Source organism: Bactrocera latifrons, unplaced genomic scaffold (genome assembly GCF_001853355.1).
Source record: "Bactrocera latifrons isolate USDA-ARS-PBARC rearing strain unplaced genomic scaffold, ASM185335v1 scaffold_286, whole genome shotgun sequence".
NCBI lineage: Eukaryota > Metazoa > Arthropoda > Insecta > Diptera > Tephritidae > Bactrocera > Bactrocera latifrons.
The window spans coordinates 58,663-73,174 of NW_017536474.1; the positions used below are offsets into that span (position 1 = coordinate 58,663).

The 14,512-nt window shown below is 37.4% G+C and overlaps 1 protein-coding gene across 1 annotated transcript in view; it reads right to left on the bottom strand.

Annotated features, from left to right (window-relative positions):
* Nucleotides 1-731: 731 nt before the first annotated feature.
* Nucleotides 732-14,512, bottom strand: part of LOC108970153 (headcase protein) — a 228,428-nt gene continuing 214,647 nt past the window's right edge. Inside the window, 4 exon segments of the mRNA XM_018935352.1 lie at nt 732-3,872; nt 3,985-4,084; nt 4,203-4,291; nt 8,138-8,326. Of these exon segments, the coding sequence (XP_018790897.1) occupies nt 1,794-3,872; nt 3,985-4,084; nt 4,203-4,291; nt 8,138-8,326 (2,457 nt within the window). The 3' untranslated portion in view covers nt 732-1,793.

Consider the following 14,512-nt stretch of genomic DNA (forward strand, 5'->3'; position numbering starts at 1 on the left):
CATCTAAATACACGTCTATATATATGAAATATTTACTCATTTATGTTTGCAAAAAGTAGGTTTTTATGTTTATTGAAAAACACAGCAATTTTTAATTATTTTTTTAAATTAAATATAAATGGAAAGTAACGCTAATTTATGATTTATGTGTACAACTTGCTACGAAAAAAAAACAAATTAATTAATTAAAACGCATAATTAGTGATGTTTTGTAGTAATAATTTGCTTTAAGTTACTCCTTTTTTATGCTAACAAAAATATTTGGTAAATTTTCTTTTAAAAATCCTAAGCATACTCCATTTTTTAATAGCTTAAAGTAGAGAGTTGCCACAAACACACATATTTTTAAAAAAAATCTGCATTTTGTAGCCGTAAATAAACTAAATTCTATAATTGAATGCATTAAATTAGTTAAGATTAATTTAAAGTAAATTGATTTAAATAAAACTCAAATTAAATTCAACAAAATTATTTTTTAACAGAAACATAAATGTACACAAATTTTCGGTGATGGAATATGCAGTTTTCGGAATTTAACTAAAAAAATAATTCACATAAATTCTTAATTGAAGAAACATATTTCCGAATTTAACTAAAAAATATAATTCAAATAATTTTTTGAGCGCAAAAAATTATTCTTTTTAATTATTAGTCTGGGAAACATTTTGCGTTTAACGATTTTGTGGGTGTTAAACAAATATTAATTGATTACTACATTAGTAGTTATGTGGTAATGGAAGAGTAATTATGTGGCAATGGAAAAGTAGTTATACCGTAATGGAAAAATTTTGAAGCTATAATGAAAATTTTGTTGCAATGCAAAAGTAATTATGTTGTAATGGAATAGTAATTAAATTGTAATGAAAAATTAATTATTTTAAAATGAAAAACATTATTGCTGGCAAATTTTGTTGTAAATTATTAATAAATTACGGAGGCAAGATTATTTCAGTTGCAGCAAACTTTGGAATTTCTTTGAAATTAAGTAATTGTGCGCTCAAACAATTCGTTGGTGTTAAAAATTTATTAATTGATTACTAAAGTAGTTAGTAGTTATGTTGTAATGGAAAAATCTTCAAGCTGTAAGGCAAATTTTGTTAAAAAAATATGTTGTAATAAAAAAGTAATTATGTTGTAATGGGAAAAACCGAATTTTTTTTTAATTTTTTATGAACCGTATTTATTTTTTGCAACAAATTTTTTTACTAATGGAATCAACCAACATATCATTTATTTCCAACTTTTTCGATCCACTAATATTTCCTTAACACCCAGCTACTGTGGCAAATGCAAAATGTTTCGCTGTAGACCCTTTGTACAACTAAAAAAATAAGCTAAACTAAATGTACTACTTTTTCGCCTTCGTTTAACGGTAAACAGCTACTACTTCATATTACAAAAAATGTTAGTATTCTTATTTATTTTACTAAATAACAGTGCTATGTTATATATATGCTGTTATCAAACATATGTAGTTTGCAGTTGTCAATCATAACTGCAGTTTATATCAAAATTCTCTTCGCGCGAAACGATCACAATTGCATTGCAAAAATATTTTAATTATAAAAAATGTTTTCGTTTGTGCTACAACAAACATTAGTTTACGCTTGTCTTCGCATATTCCGTTATGTTATACTTTTTTGTTACAAATTTGTTTGGTTAGTTCGCTTAGTTATGCACTTTACATTGCGGATGCGCATGCACTGCACTTGTCACATATTTCTATATTCATTTTTAATTATTTACTGTTAAATAATTGCGCTAAATTTATGTCATACACCAACGTGACGAGCTTAGTCCGTGTAATTCATTATGTTCATGTAGTTGAGAAACTGTTCGGAGAACAATTGCATGCAAGCCGCGCCGTTGCCGTCGGCCTCCACACCAGCACCGTTGTCCGGACCAGTTCCCAGATTTGCACGCACTGCTTTGCTATTGTTGCCTGTAATGGTTGCTGCTGCCAGCGGCTTGGATTGCGCGCGTCCACCAGCGCTAGTGCTGCCACCTACTGACGTGGTGGCTGTTATGTTGGTGCGCCAAATGCTTGAGGCATCGCCAAAATCAATGGAATCGGTGCCCAGTTCAAATTCTGCATTTGTGTTGTTGTTGGCGCGCATGCCAGCTGTTGCAGCGCTATTGTCAGAATTGTTGCACCAGAGATCGGTGAACAGATCGCCGGTACGTTTGTTTGCGTTGGCCGCTGCACTTGGTATATCCCATATATTGTTGATTTTGGCAAAGTGTGCGACATCGTCAGCGGTGTTGGTGTTGCAATTGTCGACGGCAAAATAGTTCTGCAACTTGCAATTGGGCCAAGTGCCGATATCGAGACCGGCATTGGAGCCCACGCCCGATGAACAAGTCGATGAGGCCGATGATGAGGTGGAGGAGCATGTGGGTGATGTTGATTGTTGTACGCTATCGGTGGTGTTATTAGCGCCACCATCAACCAACACATTTGCTGCGGTTATGGCAACACCAGCCGTCTTTGTGGCGGTGTAATAAGTATCCCTGAGTGTGTTGCTGCTGTTGGGTGAAGTTTGTTGTGTCGACGGCCACAGTGGCTCCTTGCCATTGCCGACGCCACAGCGATAATCTGGGCGCGTGGATGTGGTGGAGGTGGGACTTAGCGATGGCTGCGAGCCGGAGCCGCTTGAGCAGCCGCTGGTGGATGAGGCGCCACTCGAGGCGGACGAGGCGGAGCAACCCCACAGCGTTGAGATGGCATCGGCGGTGTTGGTGGGATTGTTGAAGAGATTGCCAGCGCCAGCGTTACCAACCGAGTGATTATATGCGGCTTGCGGTTGACCCCACAAAGCATTCAATTTGCTATTGGCTGGCAATAAAGCCACTGCACCGTCTCCAACGCCGACTGCAGTTGTTGTTGCTGCTGCTGCTGTTGTTGCGGTCGTTGTTAAATTATTGCTAATTAATAAATTACTAATACTGCTACCGACACTATTGTTTGCTAGTAAACCATTGGCGCCTACATTGCGTCCTAACAGCCCTACCACCTGATTGTTATTAATATTATTATGTTCTTGTTGTTCAAGACCAGATTTAATCGGACTCATTTCATTAGTGAAACTATTCAAATTCAAATTACTTAACGGTAGTGCTAGTGTTGCCAGCATTTGTTGCTGTAGCTGGAGCTGTTGTTGTTGCTGCTGCTGCTGCTGCTGCTGCTGTGTTGACGTAATGCCTGTGCTTGCTTGGGCGCTTGCGGTTGGTGCTGCAGCAGCTGCCAGGCCAGCCAGGGACAGACGGGCGCCAGCCACGGGCGCAAATGCGGACAAGCGTGGCTGTTGCTGGGTTTGTTGTTGTGGTTGTTGTTGCGATTGTTGTAGTGGCTGTCTTACCTGATTTGTATTGTGTATGGTGTTGCTCGGTACACTGCCACCGCTACTGCCGCCGCTGCACTGTTGCTGATAGTGTTGTGCGTGCGGATGTGCGCCGATGATGTCAGGATTGATTTGTTGTTGCAGCGGTGCTGAGTAATCCACTGATGGATTGTAGAGTACAATTTTTTTCGTTTGTATGTTGTTGTTACCATTGTTGCCATTGTTGTTGTTGTTGCTGATGGTGTTCCTAATGTTCGCCGTTGGAGCGGCAATGCTGGCAATATTTGCTGCTGCTGTTGTTTGTGTGGCTGTTGTTGCTGCCGCCAGCATTTCCGTGGTCTCCAACGGGGCCTCATGTTATGCGATGGACTGGTGGCGCAACACATTGCTCTTGGTGTAGCAGAAGCTCAACGGCTTGACGAAGTGTGTGTCCTGTGTGGCGCAATAAGGACAAGTGACGCAATGCGAATAGTCGCTATAGAAGTTGAGCCGCTGTTGCGGGTGCAAGAGCAATTTGAAGCAATTATTGCACTGCAAAAATATAGAAAAGAAAATATTTGAGGTTAGTCACATCAAGCCGCAAAGGTAATTAGAAAGAATGTTGCAATATAGTGTCAATATAAACATAAATGTCTGAACACACCTTTAGACGCTCAGCACAGCATGGCATAGCGGCAAAAATGTCATATGAATACATGGTGCCCAGGACTAGATTCGAGCCATCCCAAATTTCACCGCAGAATCTGAAAATATAATGTGTGGCAATGTTTAGCAAATGTTTCACAAATATGGAAAGTATGTGCACAAAATTGTGGACCAATAAGATAAGATTTTTTTTTTATTTCATATGAACCTACATACCTGCAGTTAATGACACGATTGGTCGAGGTTCCGTCCAAGCAAGCCATACAAACGCAAGTCAGAAACAATGGTCTGCCTTCATACTTGACCTGGAATATAATAGAAAAAATGGTTCAGAATTATTACTGATACTTTCTAATGAAATATTACATCCTAATCAGCTTATGTCCTTCATTTTTTGTAAAACCAAATAAAAAACTTAAAACTAAATTTAAAAAATTAAGTTAAAATTTAAATTAAAAAATATTGCCTATCTTTGGGCGCAATTAGAAAAATCAGCTGATGCTGTTACAACAGAAAATGTGTGGAAAATCTGAAAGTTATAATAGCTGTACATTTTAGGGTGACTTAAATGGTAGTTAATGGAAGAGAAAACAGTTTTCCACAATTTACATTTAGATATTATATATGTAGCTATGATTGTTTGTCTGCGTTAAAATGTGTGGTCATATTTTTGTATGAACTTTCTCATTTTACCGGTGTCAAAGCGACCGATTCATTAAAGCTACGCTCGCAAACCAGATCGGTAAAAAATGTTCCCTAGTTTTTTTGTTCGTGAGAAGTTTATCTCCATATGTTAGTCAATTACGGTTTTTGAAAGCTGTTTGTTTATGACGTGAAATTTTGGGTGAAGTTTTGTTTTTCCAATGAAATCACGGCTCCGGAATTGATGAAAATTTTGCAAAAAAGTTTTGGGGAGTCTACTTATAACGAAAACCAGTATTTGGGTGACACAAAGCATTCTGTGTCGGTCGTGAGTTCTTCGAAAATTTGCCTCATGCGACTCGTCCATTCACCTCTCTTGATAACATCGACAAAGTTAGAGAAACATACAGCTTAAATATCATCGTATTGAAATCAGAGAGATAGATGAGAATCTTTAGAACGACTAAACACATTATCGCTAACCTTTTGGGTACTTTGGTTAACCTTTTAGCAATTTTGGTTAATATTTTGGGTATTTGGGTTAACTTTATGGGAATTTTGGTTAATAGTTTGGGTATTTTGGTTACTCTTATGGGTATTTAGATTAATATTTTGGATATTTTGGTTAATCTTTTAGCAATTTTGGTTAATATTTTGGGTATTTGGGTTAACTTTTTGGGTATGACGCGTGTCATTGCGAGTCACGACGTCGAGTAGAGGTCGCAAAAGAGACGCCTGACAATGATGCTGATACGTAAAACGCATCACAACTGGACATGAGTAATCGATTTTTTTTTATCAGTCCGGGTCCGAGTTAGTATATTACTTTGAAAGTTGCAATTTTTCAAAAATTAATATTTCCACACCCGGTAGCCACATCGGGATAGGGCTAATGCATGCAACATTGCAAAAATGCAAAAATCTGCGAGTTAAATGGGAGACAGAATAAAAAAGAATTATAAAGAATAAGAGCGAGCACGAAACGGCTACCACGTAACAAAAGTTTTTGACAGCGCGCCGACTGGCCGTGGCAAGGGAGGCAAGTCGGTACCAAACTGCATGCGAAACTTTCTACTTCTGCTGACATTTCCATTGTATCGGGCGGCGTACGTCCATCCGTTGCTGTCACACATACACGCACATTAATGCCGACTTCTACAGCTAGACATATTAATTCAAAATAATGCAAGGCATTAACTTCCTTATGGCCAAATGGTGCAACGACAAAAGCAGAGACATTTACGCCCACGAACGACGAGTCGAATGCAAACCCACACACAAATACACGTACATATGTAAGTATATGTAAGAGGTAGCCACGTTAAGCCCATCGTTATTAGTCAACGTTTAGCGGCGGTTTGTGGCATGCAACTTTAAGTGTGGCTGCCTCTGGCGCAACAGGCAGAAAGTTGAAAACCTTTTACCCAAAAGCACATACATATAAACATACAAATATGAATAACAGTATGTATATGTGAGCACGTGCGCCGAAACTGCATAGAATTTAGGCTTCACTTTATGTGTGGGAGTAAAGAAAGTTGGCTACAAAATATGGACTGACTGATTGCATGCCACTACCATGGCGGGTCCTCCAGCTGTCTGAGTGAGGAGGGAGAAGCGGCCTGTAGGTTGCATGTGATTTTAAGAATACACATTTTATATGCGTGTGGCTGCATGAAACTGCACGTCCGCCATGGTTGCCTCTCAACTTTTACCGCGACTCCAGTAACATCCAGCGACAGCGTCATGCCCAGCTTTGTACTTGGTCTCCAATCACGCCAGCTTTTTATGTAGATTATTAGTGTGGCATTTGTGTAATTACTGCGAATTTAAGGGGCAACAAAATTGCAACAGCAGCCCACACACAGACCGAGAGTTGCAAGCGCCTGCCTTTCTTCATGCGTTTAGCGCTCCTACGTGGCGGATTTGGCGAGCGAAAGGTGTGCCGAAATATCGTTAAATATTATTTTTATTGCTGTAATAATGTCAACAATTGTTGGAAGTTCTACTTAAGAGAAGTAAGTGAGTTAAGAAGTTGAGTTCAGTGGAGTTGGGATCATAGAAAATGGTTGAAGGCGTACTTAATGACAGCAAAATGGTTCAACAATGAGAAAGCAGGAAGTGGGTACAATTACTTGAGTGTTCTCAAAACCATTAACGGGAAGTGATAGAAAATAATAATTACTAGAGTTTTAGGTTCATCTGGGAAATGAGAGAATTACAACCGCTCTAGCAAATTATTGTTAATGGAAAAAATTTGCATACAAAATTCTGCAATATTCAACTAAATGTCGAAATTCTAGTATAAGAACATACAATATCTCTGTTTTTTTTTGCGTCTCTCACCCTCTCTCTCTTATAGAAACTTATAGTGATATTATATATTATACCATCAACTTATGACGTCTTTTCCAAGATACCAAAGAAAACCTTTAAAGGCTTACGTGATTAAAAACACAAGCTTACAAGTGATACAAAGCCTTCAAAAATGGTCGAGAGATCGTTGAAGACAAGCTTCGTTCTGGACGATCTTCGACCTCTTCAACTGATTAAAATATTACAAAAGAGAAGGATATGGCAAGTGTCAGAGAGATGACAAAAGAGCTCGACATCTCCCGAGACAATTATTTGTGGATATTTTGGGTATGAAACGCGTTCTTGCTCGACTTGTTCCCAAGAAGCTGATATTTTTTCAAAAAGAGTACCCTTAACAGGTTTCTTTGGACATGTTTGATCGTATGAATTCCGATTCCACATTTACGGAGAGCATTAAAGCCGCCGATGAAACATGGATTATGAGTTTGACATGCAAATAAATAAATAAATCAGCAGTCATCGGAATGGAACCCATTTTCAGTATATCGAAGAGATAAAACGAAATTCGGAACAGCAATTAGACTTTACTGAAGAGAGTTTGCGGTTACCTCATAACAAATGTATAACCGCTTTCATTTCTTCCTTATTCCATTATGCCAGTTTAAGCGATTTATACCAATTTGTTCGATTCGCTAATCAACTGTTTTCTGTATGTTCAGCATATACTTCTTCATACAGTGATCTACAAACTTTTGGAGGTGATTAAAAAATGAACTTTACTAGACACAAAAAAAAAAAATTTTTTTTTGAAAATACTGGGAAAAATTATTTTAAATGCCATCTTTTTTTAAGTTTTTTTTTTTTTTGATCGTGGCTCATTTTATGGACAATATCCGCTAGTGGAGAGTTTATTATTTAGGTTTGAGCCACGGCGAAGGCCGAAATCATTGTAGCAGTGCCTTTTTTGCCGCCGTTTAAGATCGCTTCTAAATCAAAAAATAAGTACTTTTTTTTCCAAACATTTTAGTGAGTAGTTCTAATTATATTTAATTGATACCCTAAATCTTTTATTTCACAAAATTTCATTTTTTTAGGCTGTCACAGTGGTCGAGCCCCTTAGCCTCTTAATGCAATTACAAACACTGATTTTTTAAATTATTTAAGAAGTATCGTAAAAAAAAGGTAACACTTACCTCAATGCAACCGTTTGAATGTTGCTTCGGACTTAAAAAGAACGAACCATCAACGAGTGGATAGCGATCGAACACCAGCATTGGTTCCTCGCATAAAATGCAAGCAACTCGACTCATTTGCGACTGAGCCAAAGAGGACAAAATAAACAGACGAGTTTCGTCATTGCCATGGTTGCCTTCATCTTCGATCTGAAAAAAAAAATGACACAAAAAAAGATATTACGACTTGGGAGATCATATTATTTCTATATTAATTATTATATATAAATTATACATATTATTATTCTATATATAATAAATATTCTAAAAGAGATAAAATATTTGAAAATTTTTTTGCATTATTATACTACATTTTTGTAATAAAAATTGCTCGAAAACAACAACACATATTCCTTTAAACAATCTCTTCAACTGACTCCTTTCGAGCAACCTTCATATAAAAAACCAAGTAGCGAAGATATGGGAAAGGACGAGCGCTTTCGCTTAAAATCCAATTTTCCTTAACCACAATGGCATGCGAAACATTTTCGAAGAGTGGAGAAAAAAAAAAACAACAACAAATAAACCCAAAAAGTAAATGAACTATAAAGTCGAAACGTGCCAAAACAAAGTGCAGCAAGCGTTCGTTATAAACCCGCTGACGCGCTAGTGTAACCGCAGCCACAGATGCAAAAGCTTTTAGCAGTGGCTAGAGATGCCAGAGCAAAGGATACCTGCGAAGTATAATAAGGCACCGTTAAGTTATGCTAAATTGAATTCGCATAAGTAGCCGTGTGAAGGCGCATATTAAGTACGATACAACGCGCAAGCTTGTGCATTTGTATGTGTGTATATGTGCGCGCTTAGCCAAAGCTAGTGGAGCCAATAACAAAGGATTTCCCTAAAGTCTTGAATGAGCTAAAAACAGCAGACAAAATGAATGAACGTGTTGGGAAATCCTTATTTTCAGACTACATACTAAATAAGCATGTGTATAGGTACATGTGTATAGGTGTGTGCGTGTGTGTCTTTTCTTATTGCCGGTGTTGACATAACATATTCCCAAATTGATAATCAATAAGAATAAGGCTAGCTGCGTGGATGTGCGATTTTGCGGTTAATATAGTAATAGACGAAGGTTTCAACAACAACAACAGCAACAACTAAACTGGAAATGTAAAAAAAACATAAAAACCTCGCAAAATTCTTGCAATTCCCGCTAGACGCAAAGAAACATATGCTTAAAGTCATACGAGTACTCGAGCTCGAATCTAAATATTAACTTTGTATATATGCGTGCGTGCTCGTATGTTTGAATCACGCTGAAATGCTGATTTGTACATCAAAGCCGAATAAGGAGTGGCTCTAGCGTGCATACATACACATATGTTTGCTGTTGTGGCACAGACTAATGCGTTTATTGACATACGCGCCATATAATTTGGCGAAGAATACGAAATACGCTCAGGTGTCCATCAAAGGCGATTACACATAGATTACGGGCGTTCATTGCTTTATTAACGTTTACGTGTGCATGTGAGTGGTCATCGTATTTCAGTGGTGCTAACCAGTTTGGATAGAGTATGTAGTGCAATATGTGCTTTTTCTTGGTGTGATAACTCAAAATTAGAGGACGAAGTAGATGTTAATGAGTGAAAGTTCAGAATAGTACAGGTAATGCTGCTAATGATTATTTGGCTAATAAAATCGTAATTCTCATGAGCAAACATGTCAAAATAGACCTGTTTACGGCACTCGTTTTGAAAACAATCAGCTTTATCGGGACGAGTCAAGCAAAAACGCGTTTCATATCCAAAATATTCAAAAAAAAAATCATTCGAATGTACGCGCGAATGATGTGAGATTTCTTGTTATCTCTCCAACACTTGTTTGACGATTTTCAAGCACTATTTCATTAGCAAGCAATATTTTCATTAGTCGAAAAGGTTGAAGATTGTTCAGAACGAGGCATGTCCTCAACGAACTCTCGACCGTCTTTTCAATAAGACTTGATACATTCATCAATGTGAACCATTTCAGTGTGGTCTAGTACTATTTAAATCCAAATATTTTGGCACTGAAACAACGTTTGGTAAATGGGCCTAAAGCGAGATGGCCGTCACCGATCCCTAATTTCACCCGAAAAATTTGTTAAGCAATGAAACTCATTTTTGGTACGTTAATAAACTAAATTTTCGAATTTGGCGTGATGATAATCTACAACCAATGGCTGAGACACCATTGCACCCTCAAAATGTAATTGTTTGTTGTGTTCTAAGAGTGGCTATAAAGTTACAGTCAATGGGGAATTCATGCTGAGGGCTTATTGACGACTTTTTCGTGCCTGAATCGAGGGATCTTATTATCGTGAGCTGGCGTGGCCTCCCAGATCGTGCGATTTAACACCGCTGTATAATTTTGTGGGGAGTTATGTGAAGGTGCACGTCTACGCAGTTACATCCGAGACGTCATCCTCTTCCTCCGCTTCCCCTTCTTTTTACGACTATAACGGTATAAAGTTTCAGTGAATAGTATAAGGAAAAGGTTCTGAATAACAACTTTAGTTACATCAATGTTCCACTAGTTCATATATCCTTTACAACTGACTGTATGAAAGTCCTTAAAGGAAGCATCAATAATCAAAATTGATTCAAGAAATTTTCTGCGCATTTTAGCACAGCAAAAGTCAAAGCGAAACACGCTTGAATAAGTGCAATGTCAATTCACGGAAATGACAATTAAAAGGCCGCTGGAAATAACAGCCGAAACGGCAGGTGGCTGTGTGTGTACGCTTGGCGAGTGTGGCGCATGTAAACAAGCAACAAATGAATGTTGACATAAACCCAAACGCGCTGGAAGTTCGTCTAATTTGCACAACGAATTTAATAGATAGAGGCTAAACAATCAGAGCAGGGAAAAGCTACGCAAAAATAACACTCGAACGAAAGTAAAACAATAAATTCGATTAATGAACGTTTGCGCTTGCGAGATGTGGAAAGATAAACTGATTGTGTGACTATACTTATGGATGTACTTGTGTCTTTACTTATGGCTATAGTTCACACTGGCTACGGGGCGCTTATAGAGTGGTTCATATGTAGCGCAGTGTAAATAAACTAAAACCAGCCGTTATGGACACAATGAAGGCGTGGCTATTGACAAACGATGACAAGGCATTGTCGAACTGTTTACTGTGTGTGTGTGCTATTATTTGAGTACTTTTATCTTATTTCAATTCTTATTATGAAAGGAAGTTACAATAGATTAAGTGATTTCTATACGCCGAAACATAATAGCAACGCAAAAAGATAACCAGCAACGGTAAAACTATCAAATATAAAATAAATATTTGCTGCAAAAAGTGATTTGAGACCGTAGTGCAGAAAGTGAAAAGGATATGTGAACAATTGAAGAGCGCTGTTGAGCGCGGCAAACAAAAAGTAATAACAGCAGACAGCTGAGGTCCCGCAAGGCGCGGAAGACAATGCATAGATATGTACATATGTGTATATATATTTTGTTTTTTTCTTTTGGTTGTACATCTTCGCTGCTATTATTGCATTTTTTTGCTTTCTTCGGGTTCTCATGCTTTTTCCACCAGTGCAACTCATATTTTCGCTTGTATCTTTTAGCGTGTTATTGCTTTTTAATAAACTCCACTTCAAATAGCGCTGCTGCTGCGTCACTATTGTTGCAAAAATAATATATAATAAATGAGAACACGAAAGGTTAACTGCAACATAACAACAACACAAAAAGTAGGAGTTGCTCCGCTGTCACAAAGCAGCGACAGGATGGTATGGGATATCCTTATGGCGCGGGAAAGCAATGAGGAAACACAATTTATGGCAGACACAAATGCCAACAATGGCGAAATTTTTAATGGATTACGCTAGACAATAAACAAATAGAACTACAAACTTACAAAAATGCATGCATACAAAAATATGTACATACATATGTATGTATGTATATGTTTTGAAGCATTAAAAATATATCAAAGTATAACTAAATAGTAGTTAAGTGTAAAAACTTGCAAATAAATTAGATGCGACAATAACAAAAACAACAGGCAACAATGGTGCAAGCACATAAATTTCGATTTCGACAGTTTTTGTTGTCAGCAGCGCGAAAGTGGTACGCATGCTTCTCAAATACACTGTAAGAGCGTCTAATATATGACTTTGTGTTTCGGCAAAGGAACAACAATTCGGCTGTTAGCGGAAAGGGAAATTGAAATGACAACAACAATGCAAAGGAAGCGCCTGTGTTTGTATGCTGATGATGGCGGCAGCAAATTGAAAAGCAATTTAATTTAATGTGTTTATGACTATTGTTTTACTTTACGGCAATAAGCGGCGATGAAGTGCTTGATGCCAGCAGGCAAAGGTTATGAGAGTGGAGAGTGGTAGAGACGAGTGTAAAGGAGTAGTAGAGTGGAGTGGAAATTGCACGGGAGTGGGAAAAGTGACTGTAAAGCATAATAGTTATGGTAGTAATGTATCATTACGCGCTGCGTTGGGCGTTTGTGGGAGGGTGTCGTGAGCAACTTAGAAAATAAGTAGTACAATTTTAGGGGGGGGGGTTAGTGGTACGCGGGTAGTTGGTGGTAGGTGGAGTGTGATAATATTTATGTGAGTAGGAAGCGCTGAGATTTATTTATTAGCACTGGTGTGGAATTAACGTTCGAGGCATTACCGAAATGTAAATAAAAACAAATACACTTAAGCGCAAATAATAACATTAAGTGTAGTTAAGTCAATAAGGCAGATGGAGGTGGTTGGCTTGAGCGTAAAAATGGCGGTAAGCAAGTAAAACGGGTGCGGGAAATTAAAAATATACAATGGTTGAAGCTCCTGTGGTGGAGTAGGATTCATTGTGCACTACTTTTAGATAATTAAATATTTGTGTGAGTGGCGTTAAAAGTAGTGACGAGCATTTAACGGTGATTTTTGAGATACTAAATATGATACGAATTAAAAGAGTTAACTTGATTTGTGCCGAAATTATAATACCTTCACAAATATAAAAACTCCATATAAGAACTTGATTTTGATCTTTCAATTTGTAAGTTATATGCTATAGTGGTCCGATCTGAATAATTTATTCGGAAAATGTTGGCCTGCTTTGTAGAATAATCGCTGCCGAATTTCGTGGAAATATTTTGTGGAATAAAAAAGTTTTCCATACAATAACTTGATTTTGATTGTTCAGTTTATATGACAGCTATGTGCTATAACGGCCCGATCTGAACAATTTATTCAGAGAGTGTGGCCATGTCTTGTAGAATAAATTTCGTGAAGATATCTTGTCAAATAAATAATTTTTCCACACAATAACTAGATTTTGATCGTCAGGTTGTATGGCAGCCATATGCTATAGTGATCCGATCTGAAAAACTTATTCGGAGATTGTAGCGTTCTCTTGGACAGTAACTTGTGTTGAATTTCGTTAATATATCTTTTCAAATAAAAAAGTTTTGCGGGCAAAAACTTTATTTCGATCGGTCAGTTTGTATGACAGCTATATGCTATAGTGGACCGATAACAACCTTTCCGACAAACTACCCGTTTTTCGAAGAGAAAAGGAACTGTACTAAATTTCAGCTTGATATTTCAAAAACTGAGAGAGTAGTTCGAGTATACACAGGCAGACAAACTTGTCTTAATACACTCCAAGAATAAATATACAACTTAAAGTAACTAAAAGCACATGAGTGTAAATAGAAATGCATCCTTCAGTCAATGTCTGCAAATATCAACAACTTGACGTGGGAGTCTAGACAAAAACCAATTCATTTGACGAAATAAAGTGTTGAAAATTTTGACGACTACACTTGGTACATATGTATGTATACTTAAAAGGGCACATCAAATAGATGTGGGCAATAAATTTCCTAAATTTACGAGCAACGATTGATTCGCTTGTTTGCAGGTAAACTAATAAAAGCAAGCATTTGTACCGCTATATATATGAACACTCATTACCGCACTCGTCAAGGATGCAGGGATCTACACACGGCGTACTCACTCTGCATTGAAAGTGGAAAACTTTCCGAAAGCAAGAGTGCTAAATGCCGGGTTTGAGTGAAATTATCAAATCATCACGTACCAAACACGAAACAACTTTACTATAATGAAATCATATAAATTTACCTGTACTATGAAAATAACAAAAACAATATGCAGAAAAAAACAAAAAAGAAAAATACATAAAAACAACAACAAAAATAAAGAGGTAAACAACAAAAAAAAAATATAAAAAGAACAACCAAAAATGCACAAAAAGAAAAAAAAAAAAAAAAAACTTATCGAAAGCATGCAGGAAAAGAAAAGCTCTGTGGCAGGCAAGCGAAGAGTTGAACTTTCAGGTAACAAAGAGTGGAGCAGCTGAGAA